A 15,552-nucleotide genomic window follows, 5' to 3' on the forward strand; every position below is an offset into this window, starting at 1 on the left:
AGTATTAAGAAATCATAGACAGGGTTCCCACTCAAGCTCTGATGCTGCTTTGGCTGAGTGCCAGTTCTCTTGTTCTGCCTTAGCTTTTTTTCTGTTGTTGTTTTGATTTCTCTTTTTTTCCCCCATCCTTGCTGGCTTTGAGTTTGCCCTCCAGACAAAGAGCAGACAATGAATTGCAGTGAATGACACTTGTGAGCAAGGAGAAACTGGGTCAGTTCCAAGCTTGTGCAGGGTGTAGGTATAATAAATATAGAATCATAGAATCATTTTGGTTGGAAAAGACCTTTGAGACTATTGAGTCCAAGTGTTAACCCAGCACTGCCAAGTCCACCACTAAACCATGTCTCTAAGTGCCACATCTACACATCTTTTACATGCCTCCAGAGATGTTGACTACACCATTCATTCCCTGGGCAGCCTGTTCCAATACTTCACAGCCCTTCCAGTGAAGAAAAATTTCATAATATCCAATCTAAACCTCTCCTGGTGCAACTCTTGTCCTGTCATTCATTCTTTGGGAAAGGAGGCCAACCGTTACCTTGCTACAACCTCCTTTCAGGTAGTTGTAAAGAGTCATGAGGTATACCTGAGCCTCCTTTTCTCCAGGCTGAGCCTGCCCGGCTCCCTCAGCCACTCCTCATCAGACTTGTCCTCCAGACCCTTCCCTAGCTCCATTATCCTTCTCTGGATATACTCCAGCACGTCAGTGTCAGTCTTGTAGTGAGGGGCCTAAAACTGCACCCAGGATTTGAGGTGCCTCACCAGTGCCCAGCACAGGAGGATGGTCACTGCCCTAGTCCTGCCACACTATGGCAGACACATGCTAGGATGCCATTTGGCCTTTTCCACCAACCAGCTTTCCAGCTGCCCTTCACCAAGCCTGGAGCACTGAATGGGGTTGTTGTGACCCAAGGGCAGGACCTGGCACTTGGCCTTATGGAACCTCACACAATTGCCCTCGACCCATTAGTCCAGCCTGTCCAGACCCCTCTGCAGGGCCTTCCTGCCCTCCAGCAGATCAACACTCCCACTCAACTTGGTCTTGTCTGTGAACTGACTGAGAGTGCCCTCGATCCTCTTGACTCGACTGTCAGTAAAGACATTAAGCAGGACTGACCCCAATGCTGAGTCCTGGGGAACACCACTAGTGACTAGCCCCAGCCAGATGTAACTCCTTTCATCACCATTCTCTGGGCCTGGACATCCAGACTGAGTTTTTTCACTGAGTGAAGAGTACACCCTCTGAGCCATGAGCAGCAGGAGGATGCTCTGGGAAATGGTGTCAAAGCTTTACTGAAGTCTAGGTAGATGGCATCCATAGCCTTTTCCTTGTCCACTAAGTGGGTCACCTTGTCATAGGAGATCAGGTTAGTCAAGCAGGACCTGCCTTTCATAAACCCATGCTGGGCCCAATTACCTGGTTGTCCTGTGCATGCCACGTAATGACATGAAGGATGATCTCCTCCATAACCTTCCCTGGCACTGAGGTCAGACTGACAGGCCTGTAGTTCCCTGAATTCTACTTAAGACCTTTCTTGTAGATGTGTGTCATATTTGCTAACTTCGAGTCACTTGGGACCTCCCTTGTTAGCCAGGACTGCTGATAAGTGATGGAAAGTGGCTTGATGAGTACTTTCACCGGCTTTCTCGGTGTTTCTGGCTGGATCTCATCCAGCCCCATAGACTTTTGTGTGTCTAAGTGGCATAGCTGGTTGCTTGTCATTTCCCCTTGGATTATGGGGGCTTCGTTCTGCTCCCCATCCCTGTCTTCCAGCTTTGGGGGTCTGGATACATGGAGAGCAAATGTGAGGTGGTGAGGGGAAGAGGGAGTGCTGCCATTCCTTAATGTGCTGTAAAATCTTTTGATGGATATTGGTGTGATCTAGCATAATGTGCTGTGACAGAACACTGTTGATTAGAGTTATTCATTAAGGATTTACAGTTTTCAGCTGGAGTGCTGTCACAGTTTTAATTACTTCATGAAACAGCATGCTGAGGTCATGCAGAAAATGCTAATTTTCAGGAGTTGTAATTAGATTTGACAATAGGTGTGGGTTGTGTTCTGGCTATTAGCATATCATGGGGCCTTTTTCTTTCCCTGGGCTCTGTGCTATGTGCTGTTGTGCTTTCATACCTTCCTGCACATACTCAGGCCATGATGAACCAAAGCTACATGATCTAAGGGTAGTTCCTAGGTGTCTTTTCAGTATCACAGGTGAACAGCCAAGCATTTTATCTCCTGTGGAATTGAACATGGAGTGCTCTGTTATTCTCTAGCTTTTTAATTTTTCTAGAAGGTTTTTAATTTTAATTATTCTATAGACTTTTAATTTGAAAAACAATAAACAGAACCAGTGTTATTGAGAAACTTTAATAAACTTGATCTATGAAATGTAGAACTGTGTGGTGGTGACACATGAGCTTCACAAATAGTTTTCTTCTCTGGAAGTAAGTTGGTGTTATCATGGTCTGCTTTTCTCCTACTGTGGCTTTGTTATAAAGTACTGGATGTACTTACTCTGCTACACTGAATGCAGCAGTCAGGGGTATAATGATAAATTTAAAAGAATTCAGAGTCACCAAGTGACATAGAGACCTGCTGGGAAATGAATGGTTAGTGAAAACTCTGATATCTGGAGCTGAGGGAAATTCCATTTCAGTATGGCTTCGCTTCTCTGAGAGCAGAGCCTTTGCGTGGGGTCAGGGATACCTCCAAGACAAGTTAAAAGCAAGAAAATGTGTTCAAAGACGGTGTCAGAACATCCTGAAGCACAGTTCATACTCAGCTTCTCTGTCGCTGAAAACTGTTCAGCAACTGACTCGTGGCCACCATGAGCAGAGGTGGGGCCGGTTGGCAATGCTGTTTACATGCAGGCAGATTTTCAGGAATTCTGTGATAGACAGACAGTACCTGCTCCAGTGAACTTCACCTGTGGATTTGGGAGACATCCAAGTTAGGAAGACTGCTTTTCAAGCGCAAAGGACTACCTTAAGGACAGTTTCTTCACATATCTGCTGAGGATTACATTATGATAACCATTGTGGTATTGTGTTGGGATTATTAAGAATATCTTCAAATTTATGTTACTGCAGTGAATACCAGTCTAGAGAAATAGTGTTATGCTTCCCCTTGAGCATAAATACTACATACTGAGCTGTGTGTGTTCCTGTGATGGTGGTGGGTGTGGTGTTCCTTTTGTTATTGTTTTGTTTTTGATGCTCGTTTGCAGGCATTTGCTGGGCACCATTGTTGAGCAAAATCTCCAGGAGCAAAGGACTTTAGAGGGTTAGGCTTCTTGCTGAAGGGGGCTAGGGTCTGCTCATGCTCATACAGTGTAGCACAGGGCAGGTTATATAGAAACAGTGCTTTAAGAAAAAAGCAATTTTCAGTTTTAATATACTTATTCTTAAATGTGTAAAAATATGAAATGATACTGCAGCATGTGGGTACAGGTCTTAAGTATGTAGGTTGAGTATTATAAAACATAAGACCTGTTGGACAAGTTAAAATCTGAGTAAGAGGAGTTACTGGTCTAAGCACTTGTAGTTAGGGTTTTTGTTAATGCTTAATCAGCTTTTGATGGCTGTAATTGCCTCTTGAAACCTGAAGAGAATATTCTCTTACAGGTTGGATCATCTGGTTTGGGACAATGATTGTCTTATTCTGAGAAAGCAGGAAGTATTTTTGTCTTTTGTTTTCCTTCAGTCTGTAAATAAAACTAATGCCAGAGATTCTGCCAGCTCCAACCATGAGGTACACACAGCTACCATTGTTCTATAAAGGCTTATGTACAAAACCAAACCATGTACTTTGAGCTTATCTTTTTCAATACATGCATTTCAGAGTAATAGCTTGTAATTGAAATAACATTAAATGCTGGGTTTGTACATTTAACCAGATTTCAATTTCCATACAAATGAAGCTCAGCAGACAAAAGCAATTAGTTCAGCAAATGAAAAATGACATTCCTTTGTATTAAAAGCCAGAATAGCTTCAAATCTATACTTGCTCCATAAATGTTAAGGTCCAATGTGCATCTGTAGTCTTAGCTATTAAAAGAATTTCTTAATGTATCAGACTTTACTGACTGGTGAATCCCTTAATAAAGAAAAGTAATTGCAAACAGAGGAACCCAAACTTTGATAATCAGTGATTGCAGTCACTGAGTTTAATTTCTGTATCAAAGCACTTTTCCTGAATGGAGGCTTACATTTTGGAGGCTTTAGTTTTGGCCTTTGGCTCCTCATCTCTATGTCTGAACTGACATAATATCAAGGTTTTTATACTGCTAGTGGTTTATATATTAGAGTTAAGAACACCTGGTTTATTAGTGAGGGCAATCTTCTGTCTGCCAGGGATACATTTCTGCTTTAGGATCTAGTGCTCCTTTTTCCACTGGTTCCTGTAATGGTAATCTTCAGTGTCTTGAAAACAGAAGGCTGAAGTTTAGATTTTGAAAACTGTGTTCACCTAATGCTTTACAGGAGGTGTTTATTATATGTGCCTGAAACAGGACCACTGGCATTTTTATTGGATGTAGCATTTATTCCATCTGAATGTCTTTTATATCTGTCTTCAATTGAAGGAGGATAGATAATCATGTGAAGACAGTATCAAAGTTTTCTCATTTACCCACCATCTTTCTGAAGTATTTTGATGAGTAAATAGTGCTTGTATACTAGAAGGGTGCTTTTTTGATGTCCATGGGCAGTTGACTTCTGTCACTTGGCAGAGTTTTATACAGCTGCTGGCTTTTGCCCATTCCCACGTGCTGTTTCCACCCCTGCTGCTTCTCTTACCCCAGTGGTGGTGTGACCTAGTACCAGCCTTTCGTGGCTTAGACCTGTGACTCTGGACAGTAATTGAGGCTTTTCTGATGGTCCCAAGTCTGTTTTCTGGGCAGCTGGTAGCACACAGCTGTTTTGCCTCTGAGATGTGTGTAATCTCAGCATATCAGAAAATGTTTTCTGTTGGAGCTAAAGTTTTAAAAAATGAACACATTAATACATGTCCTAGCTTCATTGGCAGACAATTATTCTGAAGCCCCAATTGCACATTAATGCATACTGGATTTGTCCTACTGTGTTTCTGCTGAATTAGATGAAGCATGCAACCTTTCTGGTTGCAGGGGGACAAACCATAGCTGGTCTGACTTAAAATTAGTGTGGACAGACAGTAGCTTAATTTGATCTGAAGCTTGATGTTTCAAAGCAAAATGATCACATGCATTGAGCAAACTGAACCAGCAAGGTGAACTTGTTTTGAATCAACACTGTCTCATGTGCCTGTTACAGCCTTGCTTTGGTACTGGAAGCTCTAAAGTGTCATTTACTGTGTTGAAAAAGTTTCAGATACTGGATATAGATCCTCCCTGCTTTCTTTCAAATAAAATAATTGTTTTGAAGAAGTAATTGTCCCATATCTTTTACATAAAAAAGAGGAAGATGAATAAGAAATTAGTTACAGTTTAAATGTGAGCAGGAGGTGTTTTAGCCCAAATACACTTCTGAAAGACTTGAAAATGAAACAGAAAATACAGGTTGCAGGTAGTGTGATGCCCAGAGCAGGACACTGACCAGTGTGCATCTGCTGCAGGAAGGATGCACTGTGATTTCCCAGCACTTGGGCTCCAGGAGGGAAGTGTTGTTGATTACATGGAAAAAGTACACGAGATTGTTAAACCTGAAAGGGCCTCCTGGATCATCTTCTAATGGCCAAAATCTGTATGTTTTATGAAGCACATGAAGCTAGCTGGAAATTAAAGCAGGCAGGTGCACGTGTGATTTTGTCTATCATGTAGTCCTTCCTGTGGATAATGCTTCTTGTAAATGGCTATTTTGAGTACTTAGCAGAAAATCTGGGAATCAGCGTGCTGTAAAGAAAAGTGAAAAAGCTACTTGAGCCGTATGTGCTGTGAAACACCTGGCATTCAACATGCAGTTGGGAAGATCTTTAGAACAAAAGCTTTTTGTGAGAGTGTAAGCAACCACCTTGAAAAATGAGGTTTTTCCTGTATGAAACCTAGATTTTTCTGTTAGTCAAAAATCTGATCAGTTTTGTCACTGACTGACTCAGAAAAATATTTGGCAGCTAAAGAAGATGAAAACTTCCTGTTCGTATGGCACTGTTTAAATTTGTTTATAATCTTGTCTCTTTCTGGTGTTTGATTAAGTTTCTAACTGTTTTGTAAGTTTTCTTTTAAATTTCAAATTACAGGTCCACGACTAGCTTTGGCAAGACTTCTCTCAGGTGAGTGACTTGTGGACAGGTTATATTATCTAATGATGTGTCCCAACAAGTTGGTATTGAATGTTTTTGGCCTTCACTTGACAGTAAGTTTTATCTTGGGTGGTATATTATGCTTGTAGAACTGATGGTCTGAATCTAATTTCATTTTTTCTTCTCTTTTTATATAAAGTTAAGGAACTTCTTGCTTCCTCTGCCAATTTATAGTAGAGAGAACAGGTGAAATTGCTAATTGTTGGCTTTTCTGACAGACAGACGTTGTTTCAGGTACAGGTGTGCTGGTGATCCAGCAGGTTGCTTGGGTCTTAGGGAAGAAGCACAGTGTCATAATGAAACCATGGAACTAGCAGTCAGGACTTCTCATAGGTTCATCTTATCTGTAGCCTTTGCCAAATCATGTAATTTTTCTGTACCTGTTGTAACCACTGGCAGAAGGATACAGCGGTTGGTAAGGCTGTTGAGGGTTAATGTTGCAGAAGTGCTATGATACAGTGAGGAGACTATAATGACACCTCCCTGTGTTTTCGCACTGCTTGAACTTTGTGGTTTTGTAAGTTTATACTATGTACAGTGCAAAAACAACAATTGCTGCTATTTCCAGTGTTTTACTTACCTCCCTTCTTCCCAGCACATGCCAGATGAATTTAATTGCTCTAAAGTGAGATTTTGGTGTACTAAATTTTGTGCTGTAACATAGTAAAGACTGCATCAGATCCTTACAGAAAAAGAAGGCTTTTATGTTAGAACTGCGTATGTGAATCATAATACTGCTGATGTAACTCGTCACCTCGTGCGTGAGCAATGGAGGAGTTTGCATTTTCCACATCTTCACTCCTAGGCAGCTGTTGATGCCATTAGCTCATATTGTATCAGTGCCTCTGCTCCAACAGCTGCTTGCTCTTAGCTGAACTTGTGCCCTTACATATTTACTAATGATTTTGAAAATACAAAATGTTTCTGCTTTAACAGCTGGTGGGTTTAGTGCTGCTAGGAGGTGGTAGTTTAAGATACTTCTTCATCCTTTCTTGCTATGAGTTACCATCAATAGCAATGAATTGTGAGAGATGCCTGGCTTTAAGGACAGAAGTGGAACTGGTATTTTTGAAACTTTTGCTATCCTTCAGAAGAACTGGAAATCTTACATGGGCAAAGAAGCATCTTTTATTTACCACCCTCCTGGAAAGTGCAAAGTCTGGCCTCATGTTAAGTGATTGTGGACCAAGAAAGATGGATGGTCACATAATGTTGTACCTTTCACTTCTGCTCATACGTCTTCATGACTCCTGTTGTGCTGCTGGCAGCATGACTTGCTTTTTCTGTGGTAAAGAGATAAGCTTGAAATGCTTTCATTTTTCTGCTGCTTTGATTGAAAAATAGGCTATTGAAATGAAATGCTTGTCAGGGTCATGGAAACTAGCATGCATCTTGACCCTGTGCATCCTTGCCTCTCCCAAATTTCTCTGTTCCTTATCTAAGTATCTTAAAGGTTCATTATAGACTTCCATCTATTTTTATGTCTGTATCTTACCTCTGATGGCTCCTGTCCTGGTTAGCTGGTGTGCTCTGCTGTGGGAGTCCTGAGCCTGGTGCATGGGGCTGTGTTGGGCACGCTGGGCTGAGGGGACAGTGTCAGCAGGCAGCCCTTGTGCTCAGCTGGGTGCTGCAGGCTGAGCTCCCTGCCTGCTGCTGTATCTTGTCCAGATGACAGCCACTGGGATGAGTATGGTGAGACCTTGGTGGGAATCTGTGCTCCATCAATGGCAAGGGCTTTCTGAAAGAACTGGTCTTAAGCATCAGTCCCTAAGGAGGCCATCAGGTATGTCCAAACGCATCCTGAGCACAAGTGAGAGGTGGTTAGATTTTTCTCAGATGATTGCATGTTGTTTCTCTTTGTGCTAAACCACAATAGATGTCACTTAGAAGCAAACCAATTCAGCTGAAACTCTGCCAGAAACTGCACAATGATTTAGGTAGTTGAATAATGTGTGGGGATATGGTCTCTGGGTTGGGGTGGCTCAGAAGAGACTATTGACAGCATTTGCAGGATATGGAGATTTTAATTTCTCAGGATTTCTTTGTGTCACTTTCCCTCCTTTGCAATAGAATTGTGTGGCAGATCATGTCCCTTAGTCTGTAATAATTAATGTGTCTGACATAGCATGGTCTCCACCGGGAACAATGGTTCAGCTGGTTTGAGTGGTGTTTTAAGAGAAATGTTTTGTACTCTTCTGTGTATCCACGTTCTTCAGAGAGGAGTGTCTCTAACACAGGAAGTCATGGCGTTACGGCATGTAGCTGGCATTTTTTTAATGCCCATAATATTGGGATGGAGTCATCCTTTTATCTGAACCAGTCATATGTAATTGTACTTAAAATAGTAATAGCATATATGAAATTGCTGACAGACAAAAGTGTTCTTGACTGTTTTTCCCATGTGCTTGTTGGCATTCATGCTGCCCACAAAACCAGAGGGATGCAGTGTAACTTCACAGGGTGTGTGCATTGAAATGAAGCAGTAAAAATCAAGTTTATTTTAAAGTATCAGATTTTGCCATAACTACAGGTGAATGCAATGGAAACCTGGAGCTGGGCTGAGGATAGTCTGTGTTAAAAGATGTACCACAGGCTCCGGTGTACATTTTGTACTTGGAACGGCAGTAATAGGACTTTCTAAGAAACCTTGCTCTGCGTGCTGACCGTGTGCAAAAGTGGTGAAAGAAGCTGCAGTGATTTACCAAAGAGTTGGCATTTTTCTGTGAACTTGAAGTGTTTTAATTTCAGCTTTCAAAGGTTTTGTGTGTGTTTGGTTTGGTGGTTTGTGTGGTGGTGTTTTATTTGGGGTTTTTTCCCTTAACTTAGAGAGATATAACTAACTAAAAGATTAGCCTTGAAATTATCTAACATAGATTTTAAAACAGGTTTTAAGTTTTCTCACTTGGTATATTGGGCAAGTAAAGCTTTTTTCCCTATTTTTATTCCCCCATGTTTTATTCCCCTTTTCCCTCTTTGGTCTAAGTAAATTACTTCAGATTTTGTTCTGAGGGGGAAATCATGATGACCTAAGCTGGTAATATATTTTTTTTCCATTTCCCCTGTGCTCATTCTCTGTTAGCTGCTTGGGCTGAGTAAAGCTCTAAATGGGTGAGAACAGTCTTGTTGTGCTGTAAGGTCTGCTGTTGCCGTCAGTAGTCTGGCAGGTCCATGTGAGTTCTTAGCATCTTGTGACCTGAATGTTTGCTCTGAGTAGGTGGTTGCTAAGAGGATGTGCCTGCTTTTATTTTTTCTAGGAGAGCAGGTCTGTGCTTTATAGAGAAACCAGTAGTAGGACTGGATTTTAGTCTAACATGGAATTAGAAGCCTGTTATCAATATCTTATGCTAATTACTAGGTGTATGTGTACAGTTTTTGTTGAGCATGAATGGTGACTGGTTTTATTACACCTGGTCATGTTGTTTGACCACTTAAATGTGACCTCTGTCTTGATTTAGCTTAGACATGTGTTTCAAGAAACAACAACTGCAATTACAGTTCTGGTCTTAAGTTGTAAACTGTGGATGAGAGAATGCATACCTGTATTTTGAATTTTCTTTTAGAGGTTTCTTCCTGCAAAACAGTTGCCTGTTTGATTCTTTCAAAATCAGGGATGAATGTGTTTTAAACTTTGTTTCCCATTTAAAAGGGTGCTTGTTCTCTAAAGATAAATTACTTGGGGTTATTGTAGCTCTCTGGGAGGAAAACATGATAAATTGTTCAGAAACAATGATTGGAAAATTGGCAACCACTACATCCAGACGAAAGATGAAAGTGATTGTGTGGTGTGAACATGAGCCTGTGGATGGTGATGGTGACTGGCAGACCTGCTGGCTGTGAACAAGCTTAGAATTGTGCACTTGTGTAGACAGAGGTGGTTTTTTTCCTGAAAAATGTTTTGAGGGACCCAAAATGAAGCTGAATTACTAGGTTCTGGCATTTGATAGATGGAATTGATAGAAAAACTTGGAAAAAAGTTGTCCTTTTTCTAATGCTAATGAGGTGTGACAGTGTAATGATGGCAAGTCACAGGGTGCTTGCAGGAGCTACATGTTTGCAGATTTTGACGGTTTCTTGTAAGGGATATGCTCCTATGGAGAACTTCTACTAAGAGCTTAAGCTAGAAAATAAAAACAGGTTCATGGATATAGAACTTGTTTTACAAGCAGTTCTATGAAATGTCTCTAAGTCAGGCTGGAGATCTGTGTGAGTCCAGTGGGTCCTGACACACATAGTGATCAGAATGGAAATGAGATTCTGAGTTTGTTGCATAGTGTAGCACTTAACTACCATAACCTATTTTTGTTGAACTTCGGTTCTGAGAAAAGTGAGCAAGTAGCCCTCAGTGCCCCACAAGAGGTAAATGGGTAATGCACTGGTGATAGCTGATATCTTTATCAGGAAGCTTTTACCACGAATGTCTTGAGAGAATTAATTCCCAAGCCTTCCTGTCTGTTAAAACCACAAACATGCAGTGTTAAACATGAAATGATCGGAAATGAGACAGTTTAACAGGCTGAGTTATCCAGAGATTTTGTTCATTATGCTTCAGTGATACATTACATGACAGGTGATTAATATATGTATAAATTTGCAAGAATAAATAACATTTCAAACAAAGCACAAATTTTTGCTTCTTTCCTAGAGCTCCGCTGCACCCCAGGGCAGTTTGCGTGCCGGAGTGGTACCATTCAGTGCATCCCTTCCAACTGGCAGTGTGATGGATGGCCTACTTGTGAGGATGAGAGTGATGAAGTTGACTGTCCAGGTAAGTAAATGTGAGAAGAGTGCCCATCCCACATCAGCTTGTTTTGCAGCAGTACTCAACTATTTCATATCGCTTGCTTGTTTTTATTTGATTGTTTGGTAGAGCAGCAGTACCCATCAGTAACAAAATTCGAGTTGACTTCATTTTGAGCAGCTAATGCAGCAAACAATTTTTGGCTCCTTTGAATTATCCTTCCATTCTTACAGTCTGAGCAGGTATCCTGGGGATGAGGAGAGTTTGTAGTCTAAAAAGAGACTTTCATGACAAGGTAAAAATCGTGTTGCAATTAAACTGAAGCAACACAGGCCTGTGGTTAAATTTGGAATTACTGATTTGGCTGTATATCACTCAGACAGTGCTGGATGACATTGTTGGGCTTGGGTAGAGCTTGTTTTATTGTTCCTTGTTCTGATTATGCTTCTTGTGCTCAAGTGGAGAACTTTGTTCTGCCAGACAAACTGGTATATATGCTCTTCATAGACTCCTGTGACCATATATGCTTTCAGGAGCCTGTCACTAGCAATAGTTCTCTGCTAAAGCTACTGGATGCTGAGCTGTGCCTTAAACCAAGGAAAGAAAAAATTTTGATTGTGACTATATAATCACGATTTTTAATGTTTTCATTTGTTCTTGACAAACAGGCCAGTACAACTCTTTGTGTATCTTAAAAGTGAAGGGACTTGTAGTTATTCTTGTTGTTTCATTTTTTTTTAATAAGAACAATTGAACAGGTATCTGAAAGCAAAAATTCAACTGTGGCAGAACTCAAAACTTTTGTCACTACAGTGTGACTAAGTTACATTCAAAAACTGTTTTAAGAAGTTCTTTGCCAGTGAACAACTTAGTTTTCTCGGAAGAGAATCTTGTGACCTTTGGCATTGTTATCACATCGTTAAGTCTGTCATCATCCTGAATTTTGAGCTGTTTTAAAGAGGTGCTACAAAATAGTAATATTGGTGTTTTACAGCAACAAACTCTTTTAAATATTCATATTTTCTAGAGGAATTAGAGAAGTAAATCTAACACTCAAACTTTGAAACTGTGCTGTAGTTAGCCATCTCCCCAGTGTGTGTTACGCACAAATAATTAAAAGAGTAGCTTCTTCTGACGTTGACAATTAAGCTGTGCCATTGAGGGACTGTTTAAGGATGTTCTTTGCAATATGGGTGTCCTAAAGAATGATGCTTTTACAGTTGTGCTGTTGTTCTTATTTCTTTTTAGCTAACTTTGTCCAAATGTGAAAAACGAGGGACCTAATAAAATTCTGGAGGCTAATGGAAGTCAGTAACTAGGGGAAGGCAGAGTCATGTTAATGTTTGGATTTACTCAAAAAGCACTGAAGACTTCAGTTGTGGGAACATTTGAACATTCACATTAGTAGAAAACTTTTTTGATCATCTTGTCTGATGTATTAAGTCAGCAGTTGAAGTTGTTGGATAGAGTATGCACCAGGATGATGTTGACTCAAGGACTGGAGTTACAAAGAGTATTTGATATGTGGATAGGAAGAGGAGTTTATGGGAATGACATTTCTTAGTAGATAGGCTCTGGTTTTGTCTTTGGGGTAAAGAAGAACTTTAAGCTTAAAGAAATGAAGAGAGAGGTGTGTGAGAGACTTGATTCACCACCATGTCTGTTCTCAGGAAGAGGAGAATTACTAAAGGGGAAAATGATGGACAGCATAGAGAAGGAAGGTATTCCACTTGATGAGAAGAGTAATTAGCTAAGTAATTGGTAAAAAGGCTGTGCTCAGTAAAACAGCCAGAAAGCAGGTGTGGCTTTTGTGAAAGAACAGAGATATTTGCACAGTAATGCAAGGAGTGTAGCCAGCAAACCAGAGGAACAAGAACTACTGGTGTAGGATGCAAAAACTATTATACCTGTAACAAAAAAATTGGTGGGATTGCATTGTGACCTGAAATGGGTGTTGAAGGGCATGTTGGAATCATCAAGAATAAGAAGAGGTTGGTGTGCCTGTGAATGGTGTGCTGGCACATAGAAAGGAATGTTGAAAGTCAACTTGAGGCTAGAATCGTTTTGGAGGAGCACAGTTTTCTTATGTTGGGGAAAGCAATACATGTGTGACCAGTCATAGGAGAGACTAAGCCTTGGGACATACATTGGGGAGCTAATGAGACTAATAATAGTAACACAGAGTCATACTTGGGAGTGGCAACTTTCTTCTTTGGCCACTGAATTTACAAGGAACTTCAAATTTAGAAAATAACTTTGGATGAGCACTAGTGAGATGATTCAGCTAAATGTAAATGCATTTTAATTAAAGTTCTTAATGTCAATAAAGTCATGCTATACACTAAAAGGCCTAGTTAGTGAGGCCACCTGGACTTGTGAAACTTGGAGAATTAAAATACCTTTAAATTAAAAGGTATGAAAAGAGCTTGCAGGAAAGGGCCCTGAATATGGTTGGGAAGCTTGTTCATCTTCAGCCTTTGAGCTACTAATGGCACACTCCAACACAAGCAACTTGGAAGAGATCAATGGCAGTGAATTACCATTTTGTAGTGGTGTTGAAGGTGTGTTTCAATGTTGGTATTTGGAGAGGTTTAATACAAAGCCATTGTAAGTTATTTGCCACTGTTGGTTTAGTTTGCCTCTTTTAGGCCTGATTTCATTTGTGTTAGTACCAAAGGTCCTATTAAAAGAAGGGCATCCTTAATTTTGGTTAATCAAGTGTTGACTGAAGTACAAGAAACACCCCAAAACCTAAGATATTTTTGTTAGAATAATTTCTTCTGTCATTTTTTCAGAGCACAATTAGGTAAGGCATTAATTAATTGACAATCTGAATAAGTGTGTGAAATGCCTATTTTTTTGCTAGACCATAGACTTCTCTGAAGATAGTCATTATAGCTGGTTTTATTCTTCCTGTCTCTTATCAGAATGACCATTTTCCTTTAAAATATGAAATTCCTTTCAGTCCCAAATTTGCCATATGCAGAGAGCTGTTCCCCCTACCCTTCCCACTAGGCACGCACATGTCAGTGGAATCTGCAGTGGTGATTACCCTCAATTCATCTCTCTGGTGGACTAAAACCATTGGCTGCTTGCTCTTGTGAGCATACTAAAAATTGCTGGGAGGGTTTATGTAGCATGTGCCTGTGACTTGCTTCTACTTAAGCAGTGGAGCTTCATGAAATTTGTGTACTGTTCCATGTCAACAGTACTTGATCTAAAAATAGTTTATCCCGAAGTGTTGTATTCTGTGAAATAGTAGAAACAGGCATTAATATCTTAAATAAGGACTTTTACAAATGGGAATTTATTATTTCTACTCACTTTCTCTTATGTTTCTATACAAGTAATTGAACTATAAACATAACTTTGCCACCTTTATAAAAGTTCTGTATTTAAATCCATAAGAAGGAAGGGATCTGCAGTTTGCCTTTTGCTGCTTATTGGATTTCCAGCTTTGCTTCTACCAGAATATCAGATCAGCTTCTGCAGATATCTTACCTTCTTTGCAGACCTTCTGGTCTAACTCATTTTCAGGAGGATGAGCAGAGCAGGGTTTAGTATAGCTCTGGCTGTTTGCCTACGTTTTCTTCTAGCACTACAGGCTTGATGTTTGTTTCTGTTGCCTGTGAATGAGAATGGATATCTTAAACTCCAGTGCCTTTCACAAATCCTATCCATATCAGCTTTTCAGCTTGCAGTTATATTGATGATCGTTCTGTTTCCTTCCTTCATTTGTTTCTTTTTTTAAAAATGGAATTCTTTCTGGGAATAAGTGATCAGATTGTGCCATCAACTGTCTGGGTTTCTCCCAGTACCCGAGTTTGAAAACCCTCAGCTCATCCTGCAGTGCACACCCATGCCGAATTCTTCCTTTAGAAAGTATTTCTCAGTACTTTTTTCTAGACCTGCTTGGTCAGAAACAAGAACACTGGATCGTTTCAGTGAGCTGAATTCCTCGGGTTTGTTCCCCATTGCCTCCCTGAACCTGAGACTACGCTTGGCACTAAGCAGCTGGCTGTCCTGGTGGTGGTGGTGTTCTGGGGCCGCACTTGGAAGCAGTGGATAGCAGTAGGGTGAACTGCCCTGTGGTTCCACAGCAAACAGTATGATTTTACATGTTTTTCAGTTGAGCTTGGACTCTGATTTCATACAGAAACAGTCTTGCTAGGAAGCTAACTGTAATTGTTGATGTTGAGCAATGTCGTTTTGTATGCTGTTGTTAAGGACTTCCCCAGATACTTTATTGGGAAGAAATGTGCAGACTTGGGGGTTGCCTTCCCCAGCACAGCCAGCTGAAGGTATAGTCAGGAACTGATGAAGCAGCAGCTGCAGCACAGTGTTTTGAAGTGCTCATAAACAGCTTTGTGTTTTATTTCTCCACGGATATTGTATTTCCTTGAAGTGACTCTTCACATTTGTGCACTTCTTAGTACGTCTTTTTTAAAGCTAGGTAGTAACTGTAAAAATCTCTGAGCATTTCCACACCTTTTCTGAGCCCTTGCTGAACTCCTTTTCCTTTTTTTTTTTTCTT

General features: G+C 40.5%; 1 protein-coding gene across 1 annotated transcript in view; it reads left to right on the forward strand.

Annotated features, from left to right (window-relative positions):
• Positions 1 to 828: 828 nt before the first annotated feature.
• The window catches only part of DGCR2 (DiGeorge syndrome critical region gene 2), a 32,566-nt gene continuing 17,842 nt past the window's right edge, over positions 829 to 15,552 (forward strand). Inside the window, exons 1-3 of the mRNA XM_009085234.1 lie at positions 829 to 1,093; positions 6,218 to 6,250; positions 10,923 to 11,045. Coding sequence (XP_009083482.1) covers positions 829 to 1,093; positions 6,218 to 6,250; positions 10,923 to 11,045 — 421 coding nt within the window. The remainder of the gene's footprint in view (positions 1,094 to 6,217; positions 6,251 to 10,922; positions 11,046 to 15,552) is intronic.

Source organism: Acanthisitta chloris, unplaced genomic scaffold (genome assembly GCF_000695815.1).
Source record: "Acanthisitta chloris isolate BGI_N310 unplaced genomic scaffold, ASM69581v1 scaffold11252, whole genome shotgun sequence".
In the NCBI taxonomy this organism is placed as follows: domain Eukaryota; kingdom Metazoa; phylum Chordata; class Aves; order Passeriformes; family Acanthisittidae; genus Acanthisitta; species Acanthisitta chloris.